This window comes from Rhinolophus sinicus, chromosome 3, assembly GCF_057876585.1.
Source record: "Rhinolophus sinicus isolate RSI-liver-muscle chromosome 3, RSI-T2T, whole genome shotgun sequence".
Lineage (NCBI taxonomy): Eukaryota > Metazoa > Chordata > Mammalia > Chiroptera > Rhinolophidae > Rhinolophus > Rhinolophus sinicus.
Window position 1 is genome coordinate 100,515,833 of NC_142503.1, and position 19,362 is coordinate 100,535,194.

Consider the following 19,362-nt stretch of genomic DNA (forward strand, 5'->3'; position numbering starts at 1 on the left):
AGAAGGGGACACAGAAGCATCCTTTCTTCTCCTGTAGGTGTGTCTGTGTCAGGAGCATTAAAGTAGAGGTCTGCAGCCCCAGAAGGAGATAGTGAAGGAGGAGAATCACAGAGAAACGGAATCGGCGCCCGAATGGACCCCACGGAGGTCGCCTTCCCTCCAGACCCCTCGTTGGGACATGACACCCTTCCTCTGTGTCAGACCCTCTGGTTTTGTGTTCCTGCAGTCAAGGCACCCTCAGAGGGTGCACGTCACACAGCGAGCCAGAAGACCTTGTGCCAGGCTTGGACTCTCGCCCAGTAGCATCGCAGGCCCCACCACGCTCACGCTCCCTTGGCTTAGTTTTAACAGCTATCAAAAAAAAAAAGGCGAGAGGTTCTGAAGGTGTTAGTTGAGGAAGGAAGGAAGACACCTGCTGTGGAGAGAGGGCTGTCGGTTAGAGACCTATGGAGGTCAGGAACATGAGCTTTGACGTCACACAGACCTGGCCCAAAGCCCAGGGCTCCACTTACTGGCCACGAGGTCTCGGGTGAGTCGCATAAACTCTTTTTTTTTGGTTTGTTTTCAGTACTAAATTACACTTTATTTTTTGAACTTTAAATGAAAAACAACCACACTGACATGTAGTGATGTAGTGATGTGAGAGCAACACTGCTTGGTGTACTTTTTTTTTTTTTTTTAAATAATTGTTGTTGTTTTTCAGTTACAGTTGACATACAATATTATATTAGTTTCAGATGTACAACACATACATTCTCTAATGACCTGTTTGCTCATCTGTGAAGCAGGGATGGTGACTGTGTACCCCACAGGGTGGGGTGAGGACAACGTGAGGGGTCTGTAAGAGGCTTAATGTGCCGCTGGCACTCAGCAAGCGCTGCAAAGCTGCATGGGCTGTTCTGGCCCAGCCTTGGAAGGTGCAAAAGGTGGGGCGCTGAGGAGAGGAGGAGGAAGACCTCTCTGTAGCAGAGAACTTTATGGTCTCTTTAGATGCCTCCCATTACTTCCTTCCTCAATTGTTTTAGCCCACAACCAGTGCGGCCATCCCTCCGGGGCTGCCCCGGCTGAAACAGCAGTTAGGAAAGGAAGGCCTCCTGTGAGATGAGCCTTAAGGGCTGGGAGGGCCTGCCCAAGTCAGGAACTTCAAGGAAGGCGTGCCAGCAGGGGGCTGGGGCACAACGGAGTGAGGTGTGGAGAAGGAGTGTGCAGAGTGCCTTTGGGGAGAGGGGAGAAGGCCTGTTGGCAGCAGAAATTTGTGGGGGGCTGATGGGAGGAACTCCTGGAGAGGCAGGGGAGAGAGACTGGCTATGAGGTGATCTGCCGATAAGAAGGTCTGAGACTTCTATTAACAAAGGATTTCTCGTCTGCCTGTAGAAATACAGGCATTATACCATTTGACAGGTGGAAAAACGAAGGCCAGGGAGGCTGAGTCAGAGCTATCGGAGATGGGATGCCACTGGGATGAGGTTCAGTCTCTCAGCATTTGGCCTTTGAGGTTCAAGGTGATATTCATACCATTAGAGGTCTTCCGCGGCAAGCAACAGAAAACCTAACTAGGGCACCTTCAATGCTGAAGATGTTTATTAGTTCAAACCCAGGGGTTTGGGAGATAGGGGGCTACAGGGGCAACCACACTCCTCTGCAGTTCTCCCTGATATGTTCTCTCTTGGAGCTATTTCAGAAGTATGAGTGTGCCCCATCTCTAATCCTGGGCACACATCTCTGGCACTTGGGAGCTTAGCTCTTGTACAGCAGCTTTCATTTTTCTCGTCAGTAGGGGTGCTCATGGGGATGCTGATTTGTGGACAAGCTGATTCACCCTTTCTTCCAACTGACTTTGGGCTCAGGAGCCCCTGCTGGCATCTTCTGTTGCGTGGCAGGCCCTGGCCCCTCAGGGCTGTGTCTGGGGCTCCAGCCCAGGGCTCCTCTCAAGGTGGTACCTGACAATGCCTCCAGCACCTGCCCAGCCAAACCAGAAATTCCAGTAATGGTCTCAAGACTTTCTCCTTTCCAAAGACTGAGGGTGGCAGACGGGGAAACTGAGGCTCACAGAGTTGGAGAGTCAATTAATATCCCTCAACCAGTGAAGGGTGGGGCCCAAACAAAACAAAAACTGGCCCTCAACCTGGATTTTCAAACTCCTCCATCTGTACCTGTATACTGCTGTCTCTCTTCGTCCAACCACATTCTTCCAGCCTGAAGACTCCACCTTCAGAGGGGGCATCCTGCCCCAGAGTGTCTCATCTGAAGACTTGGGACAGCGGTAGGGAGAGTGCCCGTGAAGCCTCAGATGGTTCTCTCTTGGCCAGTTACACACTCACCACACCTCTGTGCTCCCACAGTACCCAGAGCCCAGCTGTGTCTGCCCCTAGATCGTGAGCTCCTTGAGGGCAGATGTGAATTGGGGCACCGAGAAATCAGGGTTTGATGAATGATGAAGTCCTAGGGCTTGGGAAGCCTCTCCCAAACAGTTTGCTGGTGAGGGCTGTAGAGTCTAGCATCTCTGCACCAGATCGGGAGTGGGGCTGGGGCCCTGTCCATGCCCACACCTTCAGTGGGCTTCAGGCTCCCTAAATGTATAGCCGCTGAGAACGGCCCAGTAGAGGGCAAGTGGAGGCAAGCAGCAGGGTGACAGGTGGCAGGCGGAGCTGCACAGGGGAGCACACTGGCTCTACTTCCTGTGGGCGAGAGCCCTGGTACCCGCCCCCAAGGAGAGGTTGCACAGACCTTCCTGTGCAGCCTTGGACTGCCTGCCTGCCTTGCCTGTGTACAAAACTGTCTCTCCCTCTGGCCACTGCCTCCTAGCTGGGGCTGGCATCCCTACTTAGTCCCGCAGCCTGGATTGGGTTCTCCGCCACCATCACTGTGCAGCTGGTGAGGGGCTGGGCAGCACACCAGGACCCGCCCTCCCATCACTGGGCACTGCTCCTTCCTCATTCTGCTGCTGATTCTAACCCCAAGCAAAACAGGTTGTGTGCTTTTCCTCCTTCTGGCAGCTCAGCTCTGGCTTGAGTGCCTCTTGAGGTGCTGCAAACAGCACCGGCTGAGTTGGGGGAGACTGGGCCAGCCTACCAGGCAGGACTGGGACAGTACTCCTGGCTCCTGGCCTCATTCAGCCCTGTCTGTGGCAGGAAAACAAGCTTTGCCGCGGCATTTTCCTGAAGATGATGCCCCAGCTTCAGTTCAGAGATTCCTTTTGGGTGAGTAAAGACGGCCTGGGAATTTAACAGCCGAGTGCAGCTTGGCTGAAATTTCCCCAGGGCAGATGATGGGGGTGTGGTTCCAAGAGAAGATGGGGGTATTCTCATAAAAATGCTGGTTGGTTTTTGGTCTTAATTGTGGAAGTGACCTGGGCCACTGTTCCTTCTAAGTTGGAAGATGAAGTGAGTCCTCGGCCTAGGGTATTGATTTCTCTGTACACTTCAACACAGTGGGCAAGGAGTATCCCCTATGCTCCCAGGACTCTTTCTCCTCCAGGCAACCCTCTCCCCATGGCAGGATCTTCTTAGGAGAGTCTAATATGTGGGTGGGAGTTTGAGGAGGCCATGCAAGACAAAGGAGGGAATGGGTCACAGGTTTGGGGACCAAACAAACTCAAATTTGAATCTTGGCTCTGCTATTTAAAGGTTGGACAAGTCATTTTATTTCTCTGAGTCTCATTTTCCCCATCTGTATAGTGGAGATTAATATTAATATACATACCAACTGAATGGGAGGGTTAAACAAGGTGATCAAATGTAATCAGGTCCCTGCTCCTTGCTGGCACCCAAATGGTAACTCTCTTCCCTCACCCAGCCCCTCTTAGTGCAGCCCTTAGGGGCCCTTTGAGGAGGCAGCAGGGCTGAGCAATGCCTTGATCACTTTCTTAAATTCAGTGCAGCTGTAAATAAAATTCTTTCCATGAAATAATAGCACCCACCTGCCTCATTGAGGTGAAATGGCTTGGCTCAGGCCACACAGCCTGCAAGCACAGTTTGGACCCCAGACCCCTCAGCTGTTTCCTAGCTGTCCTTCAACCTTCCCAGCTGCTCTTCAGACTCTGGCTGCCCCTGTGGCTCATGGAGAAAAGCTCAGACTTCTCTGGTTGGAGCTGATGAATGAGGCTGTTCCGCCCCATGGAAGACTCCCTGGCCCTTTGGCTTAGTCAACAGCCTCCCTTGCCTGGGCCCTTTTCTGGGACCTGTGGCCAGTATATGAGTGACCTGCTTCACGCCTACATTGACCACACAGTGGGCAGAGGGCCACCTGGGGAGAGCACCCCATGCCTCTCTGGATCTTCATTCCCCCATCTCTACAAAGAACCAGGACCAGCCCAGAGAAGCCGGTGAAGGCTGAGGTGGCTCAACCCATCCCAAGCACCAGGAGGGCAGCTAAGTCTCAATTGGGGTGGAGTGGCTGCAGTGGGGGAGGCAGGGAGTGGTGAGTCACGTCCCCGCTCTGACTCAGAGTGCACGGCTGGGGAAAGGGGCAGGGCCTGGAAGGGCAGGTTGCTGTGTAGCCCGGGGCAGGCCAGGAGACCCTGACTGTGTTACCTCCAGGACATCCCAGGCCGGGTGCCTGGGTGCACCTTCTCTAGGGCAGAGCTGAGGCAAGGAACAACCCCATGACAGAACCTGGGCAGTGGGGGATGGTGTATGAGGGCACAGGTTATGGCAGCAGCAGTAGCAGCAGCAAGAAAGCAGTTCACCTGTGTCAGCGTCCTGAGCTGGCCGCCAATCACACTCTGCATGTGCCCCACCTCTGAGCTGCTCAGGGCTCCATGGCCTCCGGGTGCCCCCTCTCCTGCACTGCTGGCTCCCCGGGCCTGGGGCGAGGGTATAGCTTCCCTGGGGAAGGCCAGAGCTGGGAGAGAAAGAAGTGGCCAGTGGGAGCCTCTAACACTGATCCTCAGCAGGTGACCCTAAAGGTCACTGTCAGCACTGAGGATCCCCTGATCCCCAGCCCAGCCCAGCCCATGAAGACAACTAACACTCACAGAGCGCTAAAGATGTGCCAGGCACTGTGCCAGGACCAGGTGTCAACTTACTCATTTAAACCAATGAAGTAGATGCTATTGTTGTCCATATTATTCAGAGGGAAAAAATGAAGGCACAGAAAGTTTAAGTTACTTGCCCAAGCACACACAGCTGGGATTAAACCCTGGCTCCAGTGCCTGGGTTCTCATCTACGGTGCTTCATTCCCCTCTATCAACATGGCAAGTCACTAAATCTTTGGGCCACGTTGGCAAAATGGATAAAAAAAATTCTGTCCTTCCCACATCCCAGAGAAGTAAGATCAAACAAGGTTGATAGAACTACCTTGAAGCTAAATTTACAGACAAATCTGTCAAACACAAAAGACATACTGATCTACTGTTGCGGGAGTGTTAGGGACAGAGCCCAGCCTGCCCCTTCCCTGATTTTCACCCCCTACCGCAGCCCAAGGCAATGCCATTAAACCCTGTGGCTTGGCAGCACACTATATAAAAATGACTAGTCTTTAATAGTGGAAGGAAACCACTGAACTAGAAGAATGCTGTCTAATTCCACCACACTTCAGTTATCGCGTAGCCTCAACTATCCAGAACGCAAGTTGCCAGCCCTGTTTCCTGCAGTAGCTCACAGTAAGGAGAAAAATAGAAGTGGTTTCTGAAGAGCTAAGAGCTTGTGTTAAAGCTCATATAGTTTACCCATAGGACATGGCTTGTGGCTTTTAGTTAGGGCCTATGAACTCTGATTATACCTATTATTATTATTATTATTATTATTATTATTGAGATTCCAAGAGTTTTAGGAGCTGTGTGCCATGAAACAGGGGCAGAGACCAAATACATATTTATTCTCATGTCACAGGCAGATACTATCTGTATTAGTTATCTCTTGTTGTATAACAATATTACCACAAACCTAGCAGCCTGAAGTGACACACATGTATTTTCTCCCAGTTTTGTGAGCCAGGAGCCTGGGTGTGGCTGGGCTCAGTCCTCTGCAGTCAAGGTGTGGAGCAGGACTGGGCTCCCACCTGAGGCTCAGCAGGGGGACGATCAGCTTCTCAGGTCACGTGGTTGCTGGCAACACCAGTTCTTTGCAGGACACTGGACTGAGGGCCTCAATTTCTTGTTGGCTGTCAGCCACTTTTGAGTTCTTTGCCACAGGGCCCTCTCCATATGGCAACTCACAACATGGCAGCTTGTTTCTTCAAAGCCAGCAATGAAGAGAGTTTCCCTGGGCTCCAGCAGAGGGCCAGTGACTCAGAAGGTGTCAGAGACACATGGGGACAGACTGAGTTGTGTGGCTGCGAGGTGAGGGCCGAAGGGACAGTCACCCTTTTCCCTGGGTGGAGCCCTTCTCCTGTGCAGCCAGCAGGCAGGCAGGCACCTTCTTTCCTGTGTAGTTACCCACAATCTTAATGAGATTGATCATGTGATCTTTTAATCTGTAGATACAGCAATTAGTAGGGGTCTCTATGGAACCTGATATACAGTTGGTGATTGATAAATATTGGTGGACCTAAGCTGTTAGAGACAGTTTCAGAGATAGCTCGTGGCCTGATAACAAGAGAGGAAACAGGAAAATTATAAGAAGCAAACATAATGTCTCAGAAATGGTAGAAACATTCTGCGTGGGAGCAGACCAGTCCTATCGGTTGGTAGGCCTGCATTTGCAATGCGGTCAGTGTGGGTAAACAGTATTTGTTTATAGGCTACTTTTCTCTGTGGCAGAGCATTCAGAGGCAGACTGCTGTGGAGATGAGTCAGGGGTGGGCTAGCCACAGAGGGAAGGAAAGGAGAATTTGATTTCTGTTACACACACAGTCATAAAGAGCACCATGGCTTCTCAGGAAGTTTGTAGTTGAGCCTCAAAGCAGGGCCTGTCAGTGAGACAAGCTTGAGGCTGAGAACCCAGATGCCCAAGCCCACAGGGCCTTCGGCCTCCTATTACCTGCCTCAGTGCCAAGTCAGGGGGGCAAGAAGCCTGAGAAGGCAGGGTCCTGCCTCCCATTCCTCCCATACACACTGCTGTCCTCACCAGTGGCTCTGCTCCCAGCAGACAACCAAACTGTATCGCAAGAAACACCTGTCTGCACACTCAGCACAGGGTGGACAGGTGGGGTGTGTACTCAGTCAATGTTCGTAACACAAATGAGTGAACAATGGCTGTCTCCATCATCCCACCTGCCTTTCTAAACCCATTGTCTCCTTCATTTCACTTTAGTGTTAGTCTACAAGTATTTGTTAAGCAGGGTTCTCACCTAGGTGGTTTAAGCTGGGCCCCTGAGCCTCACGCCTACATCCAATCAGATGAATAAGACCATCTTGTCCTCAAGGAAGTCAGTGTCCAGTGCTGGGAACAGAGGCTCCCTGACAACTGGGCCAGGCAGTGTGTCTCAAGAGGAGCAGGGCTCTGAGACACACCTTCCACGCCCACTGTCTCCCTCCCACCCAGACCTACATACCCAGCGGCCTTTGCAAAGAAGTCAATGGATGTTGTTTTAAGAGGGAGAATCTAGCCCTGGACCAGGCTTTATTGCGATCCACATCCTACCCCTTTTGGGGTCATTAAAAGAAACCCTAAGGGCCTGTGGGGGCTGGGCCACAGAAACTACAGCGGCCTCTCACGCCACTCCTCAGCTTAGGGCAGGAGCCAAGAGAAACAGAGAGGACCAGCCAGAAGTTTTCCGTCTGACTTAGGGTCACATCTCTCTCCTTTGAAGATGGGCTCCAGCTTTATCTGGAAAGCTCTGTGCCAAGCTGGGAGGAGCTGAGGTCTGCAACAGACAGAGGGCAGAGGAAGGTCCTGTTCCCTGGGTTGGGGGACGAATCACAGGGAGGCACAGGGGTCGAGGCTGGGCCTCCCCTCCCCCATGTGTCCACTCAGCTGCTGCCGCCTCTTCCCCTTCCCAGTTCTAGATTCTGAGGTCCCCACTGAGGAGGCTACAAAGAGGGGCTCCACTTTCGGTCTGTGCTAAAGCTGCCTGTCCCCCACCTCAGGACCTGTCGACAGTGGTCCCAGGGCCTTACAGAAAATCAGGAGAGACTGGTGTTCACTGGGCACCTGTTCTGTTCTGGGCACTTACGGATGTGTATACACCTTTTGAAGAAACAAAAGTAATGCATATAAGGTCCTAAGAGGAAAGTGGGAAAATAGAGAAAAGTAAGACTAGAACACCCTCAGGTGACACAGAGACAACTGGTAATATTTTGCTGTGTTTTTCTAAGATTATTTTACATAGGTGCAAGCAGGTTGTTGGCACAATTTTGTATTCTTCCCCACATTTTATTTCTTGCATTTTAAAATTTATTTTTAATTGTGGTAAAACATGCCTAACAAAATTTCCCATCTTAACCATTTTAAGTATACAGTCTAGATGTGTTAAATATATTCACATTGTTGTGTGGCACCACCCCCCTTTGCAATGTAATTCCATTATGAACATGTATGGTTGTGGGTGTGATTTCCTCATCTTCAAAATACCACTGTTAATAAGTCCTCCAGCTTGTAGATCTGGGAGACATGCTATCATTTATTTATCCAATCCCCTGTTGATGCACATTTAGGATATTGCCAATTATTTATTATTCTGAACAGTAAAGCAATGGGTAGATCTTTGTGTATCAAGGTTGTTCAGTTGAGAGTTATTTCTTTGGGTAGATTTCCAGAAGAGGAGACATTCCTGGGTGAAAAAGTGGGGGATTAACACTAGCAGATACTTTGGGACCCCTCATAGACCCCTGGCTGGATATGGATCTTTTCATGTAGGGAGGAGGGGCAAGAATGGCCTGAAAGGGGCTGGGAGGGGCGAGTCCAGAGGGGCTTTGCCGGGGACCAGTCTGCTCAGACGCCGTGGGAGGACTGACAGTAGGGCAGGCCCTGTGGCCTTGAAGGCCGAGGAGGCCAATGACGAGAGACAGGTCCCCCTGAGCATCAGGGACTGTGCAGGTAGCTAGAGAGGAAGGGCCTGGCTGTGTCGCCTTTGCCTCCACCAGCTGCCTTCCCAGTGCCTCCCTGGCCATGGCTGTCAGAGGAATGGGGAAGGTCGCACTCTCCGTACTGGTTGGGAAAGCTCTGCAAGGCATGGCGTTACGTGTGAAAAGCACAGAGCCCAATTGTGTGTGTCTGGTATTCGACCTGTTGTGAAAAGTGGGGGAATAAGCATTTATGTTGGCATAGGCTTCTTTTGGCAACGAGAGTCTCTGGAATGACACACGGAGCACGAGTTAAAGTGATGACCTTTTGGAGCAGTGAGACTAGAGATTAATGGGTGACAGGGCTGGGTGGCAGTGAGTGCTTTCACTACGCACTTTTTATACTGTTTGATTTTTGGATCATTAAATGTATTACTTACTTTAAAATTCAATTAAATTAAAAATAAAAAAGGAAGCATTTATTTCAAGTTCCATGACAACTTTTTTTCTCTGAGTCCCAGCTCCTTAAATCCCCCCAGAGGAGTATGAACGATGCCTGGTTGCTGAGTGACTAATACACGCCAGGCCCTTTGGGAGTCACTCTGCATGATCCCCTAGCCCACCCTCTACAGGCCCTTACTGACAGCGTGGACGGCTGTCAGTGTCCTCCCATCTCTGGCACGGAGGCATGGGCAGGCTTAGACCATGGTCACACGTGCAGGGCAGAGCAGGGACTGCCCCTCAGGTATGTCGGATGCCATCATGCTCTGCCCCTGAATTCAAGGCAATTGGCTAATTTGTTCTTAGTTCAATTATAATTCCTGTAGGATAAAAAGATGGCATTGGGTTCTATGGTCTTGGAAGTAGGGTGATTTTTCTCTCCATTCCCCCCGTAATTTTCTGCAAGCGATCATAAATTACATATGTCATTAAAAGGAAAATATTTAAAAACAAAACTAAGCAATTCCTGTTTTCCAGGCTGACCAATCATTTTAGGCAAAATCTGTGGTTCGATAGCATTCCTCTTGCACATACTCTGCGCATACTGTGTGCTATGTGGGCCCCCGGGACCCGAGAACCTAGCTCATCTCTCCTCATCCCACAGGACGTGGCCAGCTGTCTGATGGTCACACAGATTGCAGAGGTTTGTGGTCATGCTTGCTCTGCACTTGCAATGCCTGCCAATGGTCACCCAAAGGATTTACTGGCTGCAGTGTCCTGGGTCAAAAATGTAACCCAGACCTTTGATTTTACCCTTGGTGGAAAACAAGATCTACCTCTCAATGGCGCTCATTGCCCTCCAATTCCCAAGGACTCGCAGACTTTTCCTGGCTGCTCCTGACACCTACACACAGCTGGGGTAGCCCCTGAAATGGAGAGACAGGTTCTAGCTTGGGCTTTGAAAGGGTGGATGAAGATTTGGAAGGTGGCAGGAGGACAAGTGGCACTCCAGGTGGAAGGAAGGATTGGCATTGGCAAAGGTGTGGAGGGATAGTGGGCTCAGTGGGTTTGGAAGACCGTTTTCTGGCCCAGAGGATTGTTCAGGGTGACTAGTAGGAAGGAAAGATGCCAGTTGAGTTGTGAAAGGTCTTGACGAGCCATAGGTGGTGGCAGAGATATGTCTCTGCCTCTTGGCTCATTTCCAGGGTGGGCGTTTCATCTCCTGCAGAGGGGCCGGGAGGCTACAGGCTGTGGGCGGGAGGCCCTTCCTTCCACCCAGAGCCTGGCTAACACTGCAAATCACATGACGGAAGGAACTTGGTGTGGAAACCGACACTGCCTTGGCTTCCAGCAAGAGAGGTGGTGCCCTGTGCCCTGTGGACCACCCTCTGGGTCAGCTCCAGAAGGTCCTTCCCTCACAGGCTCAGTCATTCCCCATCCTCCAGGCTCAGAAGGGACCAGGTGTTTTTGAAGCCTCCCCTGACTCACCCTCTCTTGCTGGAGGGCCTTGGAGAATCATTTCCCTTCTCTGAACCTCAGTGTCCTATCTGTAGGATGTCAGAGTGATGCTCACCTAAGATAAAGGCTTTGAAGATGGGGAGGCCCAGGGCAGAGCTAAAGGGACCACCTTCCCCTGCTTACCATAGGATCGATTCCAAGGGACCCAGACTTATCATTAGATGTGCACCTACAGGGTGAGCCTCGTATATGGATCCTCCTACTCCCAGAATGCCTCCCAAACTCTGTTCACCATTGCATACTAAATTCCACCATTAGAGAGTATTCCGTGGCTTCAAGGGACAAGATGCATTTAATTGCAACAATAACCCTGTGAAGCTGACATTCTTAAAACCAAGGCTCATAAAGGCGATATGTGCCTGGGGCTGCCACCCAGACAGACTTTGGGGCCACTGGGCCAGGCCTAGGACAAAGAACCCTCTGGGATTAGGTGGGAGGGTGTGGTGGTTTGCTAAGACCAGGAACCCTAAGCAGTGGATGACTGTACAGGCATGCGAGTGACTGCCCCTTCCGCTGGTGTTGACAGGCCACCCAGCATTGGGTAACAGGAAGTGCTAGCTAGAGCTCCAGGAGCAGCCAGGGTGGGGATGGGATGACCAGCTGGGACTCAGGGCCTCTCAGCTGTGGAAATGGGAAAAGAGAAGCTAAGCCATACTGGGAGGGGACAGGGGGAGAGAGGAGGTGATAGGCTGGTGCAGGAGAGTGCTTGACATGTTCAAGAGACGACAGGGAGGCTTGTGTGACTGGGGCAGTGTGACGAGGTGGAAAGTAGTTGGAGATAAGATCAGAAATGTAACAGGGAGCCAGATCTTGTAGGACAGTAGTTCTTCAAAAATCCCAATGCCCAGACCACACCCTGGGCCATTGACTTTTGAATTTGGGGTTAGTGTTTGGGCATCAGTGTTTTTCAAAGTCCTCCAGTGTTTCCCAAGTGCAGCCAGAGTTGAGAACCATTGGTTTAGATACCGGAGGTGATTATGGATGCATCGCCATTGCTGGTCGTGAGCGTGAACCTGGCTTTCGCCAGTTACGTGACCTCATTTGACTCAGTTGTGAGTAAATAGAGGGTAGAGGTTTGTTTTGCTTTTTTTCTAACCTTATATGATTACTTTTTTATTACCGTAAATATACATAACATAAAGTTTACCATTGTAACCATTTTTAAGTGTGCAATTTAGTGGCATGAAGTACTTCAGCAATATTGTGCAAGAATCACCAGTATCTATTTCCAGAACTTTTCATCATCCCAAACAGAAGCTCTGCGCCCATTAAACAATAATTCCCCATCTCCCGTCCCTCATCTCTTACTTCTACTTTCTGAGTCTATAAATTTGCCTAAGAAGGAAACTCATTTAAATAGAATTATACAATACTTGTTCTTTTGTCTCTGGTTTATTTCACTTAGCATGATGTCTTTAAGGTTCATTCACGTTTTGGCATGTATCAGAATTTCATTCCTTTTTGTGGCTGAACAATATTCCATTCTACATATATACCTCATTTTTTTTATCCATTCATCTGTTGCTGGGCACTTGGGTTGTTTCCTCCTTTTAAATATTGTGAATAATGCTGCTGTGAACCTGTGTGTACAAATATCTGTTTGAGTCCCTGCTTTCAGTTCTTTTGGGTAAAGACCCAAGAATGGATTGAGTAACTGCTGAACTGTTCTCCCCAGCAGCTGCTCAATTTTACATTCCCATCAACAGTGCACAAGGGACCCATTTTCTGCACATCTCCACCAACATTTGCTATTTTCTGTGTTGTTGTTGCTTTAATCATAATCACCCTCATAGGCGTGAAGTAGTGTTTTACTGTGGTTTTGACTTGCGTTTCCCTAATAACTAATGATGCTGAGCCCCTTTTCATGTGCTCTTGGCTGTTTGATACCTTCTTAGAGAAATGTCTGTTCAAGTCCTTGGCCTACTTTTGAATTGGTATGTTTGTCATTTTGTTGCTCAGTTGTAAGTGTTCTTTATGTATTCTGCATATTAATCCTCATCATATATGTGATTTGAAAATATTTTACCCAGTCTGTGGATTCTTTTCACTCTCTTAATATTGTCTTTTGATGCACAAAATATTTTCATTTTGTCCAATTTATTTATGTTTTTTCTTGTTGACTGTGCTTTTGGTGTTATATTCAAGAAATCATCACCATAGTCAATGTCTTGAAGATTTCCCTGTGATTTCTTTTCAGAGTTTTGCAGTCTTAGTGCTTACATTTAGGTCATTGATTCATTTTGAGTTAATTTTTGTATATGGTGTTAGATAAGTGTCCAGCTTCATTCTTTGGCATGTGGATACCCAGTTTCCCAGAACCATTTGTTGAAAAGACTGTCTTTTTCCCATTGAATGGCCATGACAATCCTTGCTGAAAATCATTGATCGTGTATGTGAGTGTTTATTTCTGGGCTCTCTATTCTATTCCAAGGTCTATATGTCTGTCCTTATGACAGTACAACACTATTTTACTGTGGCTTTGTAGTAAGTTTTGAAATCAGAAAGCGTGACTCTTCCCACTTTGTTCTTCCTTTTTAAGATTTGTTGGCTAGTTGGGGTCCTAAGTGGAGGTGTTTTTATTGTTCCCGTTTTATAGGTGAGGAAATTAAGGTTTGAGCCTTTCTAATTCATCCTGGCTTGGCTACCAGTCGGTGACAAATCTCCCAGTACTCTCCCAGTCTGGGCACACTTGGAGAGACACCCTCCTTAGAGAGGTCCCCTTGGGGATGTGGGCTCTTCCCTGTAGTTGCCTTATCGTCCGCCATCTGGGAAGGCCCGTGAATTCTGAACTTCCTTGAGGCCCCACCAGCTCTCATTCTTCAAGGAGATTTGGCCCACAGGCCGGGGTCACGGACTTCTTCCTCAGTGCATCATGGGAAGGCCTTGCAGGAAATTGATGTCTGCCCTGGCCTTGGCCTGCCTAAACCTGAGGGGCCTTTGAAAAGTCAGGACTTCTAGCTCCTAATTTATCAGCTGGCGGCCACTGAAGTAGGAGTCCCCTTCTTAGTCGCCTCCTGAATGTTTTCACTTCCTCCTAAACCAGCTCTGAGTCCATTCTCCCAGGCAGAGGGACGCCAGACTGCAAGTGGTAAGGTCTAGGAGGTTAGCTGGGGACAGTCCATGCAAACAGGGCTGGGGCAGTGGGGAGGGGGATCAGCACAGATATACAGATCAGTGTCCCTGGAGCTGTCATGAATATTAAACAAAGCACAGGGCATGGGGTTCTGCACGGCAGAGGGCAGCAGAGTGGTAGGTGCCATGTTGGTGGTGTCTGCCGTGAGCCTGATGCCAGGGCAAGGCGAATACCAGCAGCTGAGACTAGGCTTCAGGTCAGGGCAGGGGCTGCCATGAGCTACTGGCTGTCATCCCAATCCTCGGATCACCCCCAACCTTAGAGGGACTGCAGATTCAATGAGGGAAGGAATTTGTACTGCAGGGGCCAACAGTCTTGGTTTGAGTCCTACCAATGTGTGGGTGCAAGTGACAGGCTGAGAGGGAAAGTTTAACAATGAATGGTCCCAGACAGCACAACATTCCCTCAGGCAGCGCCAGCACCCACAACCCCAGGGGCAGCACCTTGCTCTGGTTAGAGATGCATTTTCCCACTGCATGGCTCTACGACAGATGCACACTGGCTGTGTTAGGCAAGATGGAACAAGTTCCCGTCTCCAACACAGAAGCTTTACCTGAAGGGTGCCATCTTTGTCTCTCACACCACCTTTGGAATCCAGCACCCCACTTCCATTCCACTACATTCACCGTTTGGCCCTGCTGAGTCCCTCCACTCGCTGAGCTTCTGGTCCCCCATCTGTATTAAATCAATTTCTGTGGTTAGAAGATGGTTATGTGGCAATGTGCATATTAATGACCTAGTAAGAGCAAGGAGCCCCACAGGTATGGGAGCCCAGCTAGCCCCTGGGCTTGGAGGGCATTGCGGCCAGAGCTCAGGGTCAGCTTGAGCTCCCTGATCAGCCAAGATCAGCAGAGGAGGCCAAGGGGCCTTCTCCAGAGGCTGCAAGTGTCTGTCCTTGCCTTCAGGGAAAGGCTTGGGGATAGGAGTGGGGTTCCCCTGCAGCTCCAGGGGCCCAGCTCTGTCTGTTGAGCAAGTCTCAAGCCCACAGGAAGCTGCCAGTCCTCACACCTGCAGCAGTTCACAGCCACAAGCAAGATATCCCACGTTGGCCCCTGTGAGGGCACAGGGTCCAAGTGTTCATCCCACTCTGCAGATGAAAAAACTGAGGCTGAGAGATTGGGAACAACAAGGCCCGCTAAGTGTCACAGCTAGGATCCAAACCCAGCTTTCCTTTTTTATGTCCTTTCTTGGTTTACTTTTAGCTACTAAGTACTAATCACCATGGCCACCATTTCCCACTCATTAAGCGTCAGGACGCCCTTTGTGGACTCCTATGCGTATTATTTCATTTAGTCTTCAGAGTCCCTGGGAGGTGGGCACTATGTTCACACTCATTTTACAGAGAGGAGAGGAAGGAGTCCGTGCTCAGGAAGTTAAGGGCAAATTGTGCATGGAACTGCCGGGACCAGAAACCAGTGCTGAGCTCTTCCCACACCCGGTGTCTGGACCTTTTCCATGGGCAGTGTTCCCCTGGGGGCGTCCCCTGGCAGGTGCAGGCGGGGTGGGGGGTGGGGAGCGGGCTGTGCAGGAACAGTCCCTGTTCCACTGGGGCTGGTCCCCCCTCCCTGGCTGCCCCCCCCCCCAAACTGGAGCCTATGCAGCAAGGAGCCCGGTGTGGCCAGCCATGGGCAGGGGATGAACAGTGCCTGTCCTCAGTGAAGGGGTCAGAATCTCTTCCAGGCTCAGGGTCTGGGAAGCTCAGTTCCTTCCTTCCCTCCACCAATGAACTCCTGGGTCCCACTGCATCCCTTCCCCACCTGCCCTCGCTCTTGGCCACTGGCATCTGCCTCCTGCCCTGCCTACTGCTAGATCATAGTCAGCCCCCACTGCTGAATCAGCTTGGCAGGGGCAGCACAGAGGAGCTGTGAGACCTGCGCAAGCCACTCACCTTGCTGAGCCTCAGTTGCTCATCTGTGAAATGGGGCGATGACAGCACAGTCCTGACATTACTGGGTTCTCTTAGGCTTAGAGGTGATAAGGCATCAAGGGCACTGGCCTGTATTTGTGCACTTGCCACCCAGTTTCCTTCCTTGGAACCTGGCCCTGGCTCCTGTCAGCTCCTGCTCTGCTGGACCCAGGGCTCTCCTCCAGCTAGCCTCAGGCTGCCTCTTCAGACACCTGCCCCACCCAGCTCCCTCACATCTCTCAGTGTCTGCGTATCAGACTTCCAGGTTCATAAACCCGAGGGGCTCATTCCCACCACCAGGACTCTCCCCGGACTTGTGTTAACGCCCAACACCTACGCGCCTGCCTCTTGTTCTGACTTTTCTACACACTTTGATTTCATAAAGCAGGAGGAAGAAGTGGGGGATTGAGCTGGGCCTTTAAGACTTGAGAGAGCAGAGGGGAAGTAGGCGGTACTTCACAGACTGGGGGAGGGGAGTGGTAGTGGAGACCTTTCCTTTCTGATCATGGAAGAGGCCTGTTTGCAAGAACAAAGCGTTTATGCCAGACAGACCTGGGTTGAAAGCCAGCACACCCACACAATTGCTGTTTGAGTCTGGACAAATTATATAACTTCTCTCATCCTCACTGTCCTCAAACCATAGCCCCCTGCAGTCAGTATTACTGACATACGAGGCCCCCCACATACAGTAGGTCCTCTTCTGGAGCTTGTGTTGCCCACCCACCGAACCTCACCCAGATATGTGCGATTTCTGGGAGCCCCTGACTGTTCACAGAGGGCTTCCGGAGGACTGCAGGGTGACTGTCAGGTACAGGCCTGCAGGCTCCCCAGTTGTAGGCTGCTCTGCTGCCCTGGTGAGGAGCCCTGGGAGGCCCTGCGGGCCGACTGTCCCACTGGGGGTCAGTGGAAACACATTTCTAATCTCAAGCTCCTATCAGCCCGAACCGAGAGTAGCTCATCTAACCACATTTTATGTGCTTTTGTTCTTTAAACACAAACGTCTCTCTTTAGCTTATGGCTCTCTCCCTGTGACGCCTAACCTGGGCCACCTCAGAAAAGCTGCAAATCACTTCACATTTATCTGCTTTTGCATAGACTCCCTCCAATCCTTGGGTCAGGGGACGAACACCCTCAAAACACCCAGTGCAAGGACACAGCCTCTCTGTGGAACCCCCAACCTGCTTGCAGACCGCTAGTGATGGGGTGCTCTCCACCTATGCAAGCAGCTCCCCTGCATTCCATATCCGGGGCCACTTGGGCTCCTGGAAAGCCCATCCTTGTATTGACCTAGAGTTGGCCTCCCTGTCTTTACCCCTGTGAGTCCTGACTAGGGTTCTGAGGATACCAACCAGAGACATTTTCTGTGTTTCTGGTGGCCCCACAAAAGTCTGCATGCAGGTGACACACTTTCCTCAAGGGCCTGAGCTTGGGACCCTCTCTTTCACCATCCTTCCTCCTGCGACGCTCTGGGTAAGCAATCGGTGTGCCTACTGAAGTCTCTGGTCATCCATCCTTCCAAGCCATACCTGACTGTTTGGTCCTCTGCCTTCCTCAGTCTGCTGAACAGTGATAGTGGAGAGGAGCCCCACTGTGGAGTAATAGCTGAGGGGCAGCGGAAGGAGCCTGGCTGCTATTCACCGACTTGTCCCCTCTGAGCCTCAGTTTCTATGTCTGTACATCAGGGATAATAATACTATTGTAAGAAGTAGACAGGATGGGTCTGTCTGGTTTATTTAAAGGGGCTGGGTAATGAGTCATTGAATCTGCAAGCGAGTGGTCTGGTCCCCTGCATGGGCACCTCAGGAGCCAGCAGTCATAAAGCCATGTCCTGTCCAGGGTCTCTCTGAGGCACTTTATTCAGCTCTCTGTCCAGTGTGTTTGCTGTGCAGACGCCAGGCACTGGGACCCAGCAGAGATCCAGATAGGCCCATCTGCTTTCATGGAGCTGCCTTCTCGAGAGCTCAGTGCTCACTGCTTCAGGTTTCCTAACAATCCTGATGGTTTTTTCACTCAGTCCCTAGAAGACAAGCAGCAGTAAGCTACTTGCTGGCTGCCAAAGTCCCTACTGTTAAAGTGGTGTGAGAGGCGAGAGGGCAGAGACACCCAGCTCTGCGCTGCCCCTCACACTTGTCCAAAATTGTCCTTGTCTTCTGAGGCTTCTGAGATGAGAGGCAGAGAGCCTAGTCTCCCTGTTCTGTCTGCACTCCCACCAGGAAAAGATGATTTAAAAAAGAAAGATTTTAAAAAATGAAGAGCCTATCAAATGAAGAGCATGTCAGACACAAGAAAAGTTTTTGAGAAGAATGGTTAGCATTTTACAAACTGGTTTTTGAACTTGGTAGCATGCAAGTAGGAAGCAATTTTCCCTTCTTCTACCTTCCAAAGCTGCTATTGGATCTCTCTTCCCCACCTCCGGGCATGTGTCAGAGCTTTTCCAGTCTTGTTCAGGTAAAACTCACTCCAGTTCAACTAACTAAAAGCAAAATTTCACTCTCACTCAGTGTAAGGCGCCTCAGTTCCCCAGCTGTGCATTGGGAGCCTGTGATGGGGACAGAGAACAGCCTCTGTGTCTTCACTTGCCATTTTCTGTCCACACTCACTGCCAGCTGCATCCAGTGTCTCCATGGACAGGGCGGGCCTGGGTCAGGACTCTAAAGGGGGAAAGGTCTTATTTCCCTGTAGCTCGTGACAGTGCAGCAGATGGCAGATGCCCCCAGGTGGGGACAGAGCCCCAGAGAGCAGTTTCCAGGCTCTCGGACTCACATGGAAAGGTGCTGACTCAGGTAGTAGATGGCCATCAGCTGTTACCCGTTAGCCAATTGGCCACTGATATAACTGCCGTGGCTAAGCTAGCTGGGGGCAGAGTGTGGATTGCGGATTGCGGAGAGGCGGATTGCAGCTAGCAAGTGAAGTTGGTTGGCAGAGACAAGTGGACAGCGGGTTGCGGATCGTGTGGCTCCTGCTTCCTGTGTCTCCAACCCAGCTGCCAGCGAGAATATAGTAGTATGACTCCCCTATCTATGGTTCCGTGGATGTTCCTTTTTGGCCTCACTATGTCCTGTGTTCTTATGCGGGAAGTAGGACTAGACAGCATATGACACCCTGCATGACACCCCAGGTCAGCTTTTCCTCTCCTGGCCACCTCGGCAGGTTCTTAGCTGACCCTCCCCACCCCCACTCCCACCCCCAGAATCCCTCCTTTCCTGCTGGTGTCTGCCTCTGAGCCTTCCCAGTTGCAGCCAGCAGTCCACCCCACACAGCTTATTCTGGTGCCTCCTCGCTCCCTGTCAGTTCTCTAGGGTGGAGAGTTCTGCTTCCGCAGCTCCCACTTCGTCCCCAGGTAAAATATCAGTGCCAGTTCCTGGACAGGCCGAGCACCCCCCGCCCCGCCTCACTCTCTTCCCTCAGCCCCCAGGCAGCACTAGCCCATCTCCCAACTTCAGACTTCTCTAGGTAAGACACGCCATTAGTTGCCATGG

General features: G+C 50.8%; 1 protein-coding gene across 3 annotated transcripts in view; it reads left to right on the plus strand.

Moving 5' to 3' along the window:
- PSTPIP1 (proline-serine-threonine phosphatase interacting protein 1) overlaps window positions 1-19,362 on the plus strand; it is a 47,652-nt gene continuing 28,290 nt past the window's right edge. Inside the window, exons 1-2 of one of the 3 annotated variants that reach the window (XM_088796809.1) lie at window positions 1-529; window positions 3,132-3,200. In XM_088796809.1, coding sequence (XP_088652935.1) covers window positions 3,165-3,200 — 36 coding nt within the window. In that variant the 5' untranslated portion in view covers window positions 1-529; window positions 3,132-3,164. Of the gene's footprint in view, window positions 530-2,716; window positions 2,970-3,131; window positions 3,201-19,362 lie in introns of those variants that run through there. The other 2 variants (XM_019718524.3, XM_074328326.2) reach the window with 2 other exon arrangements.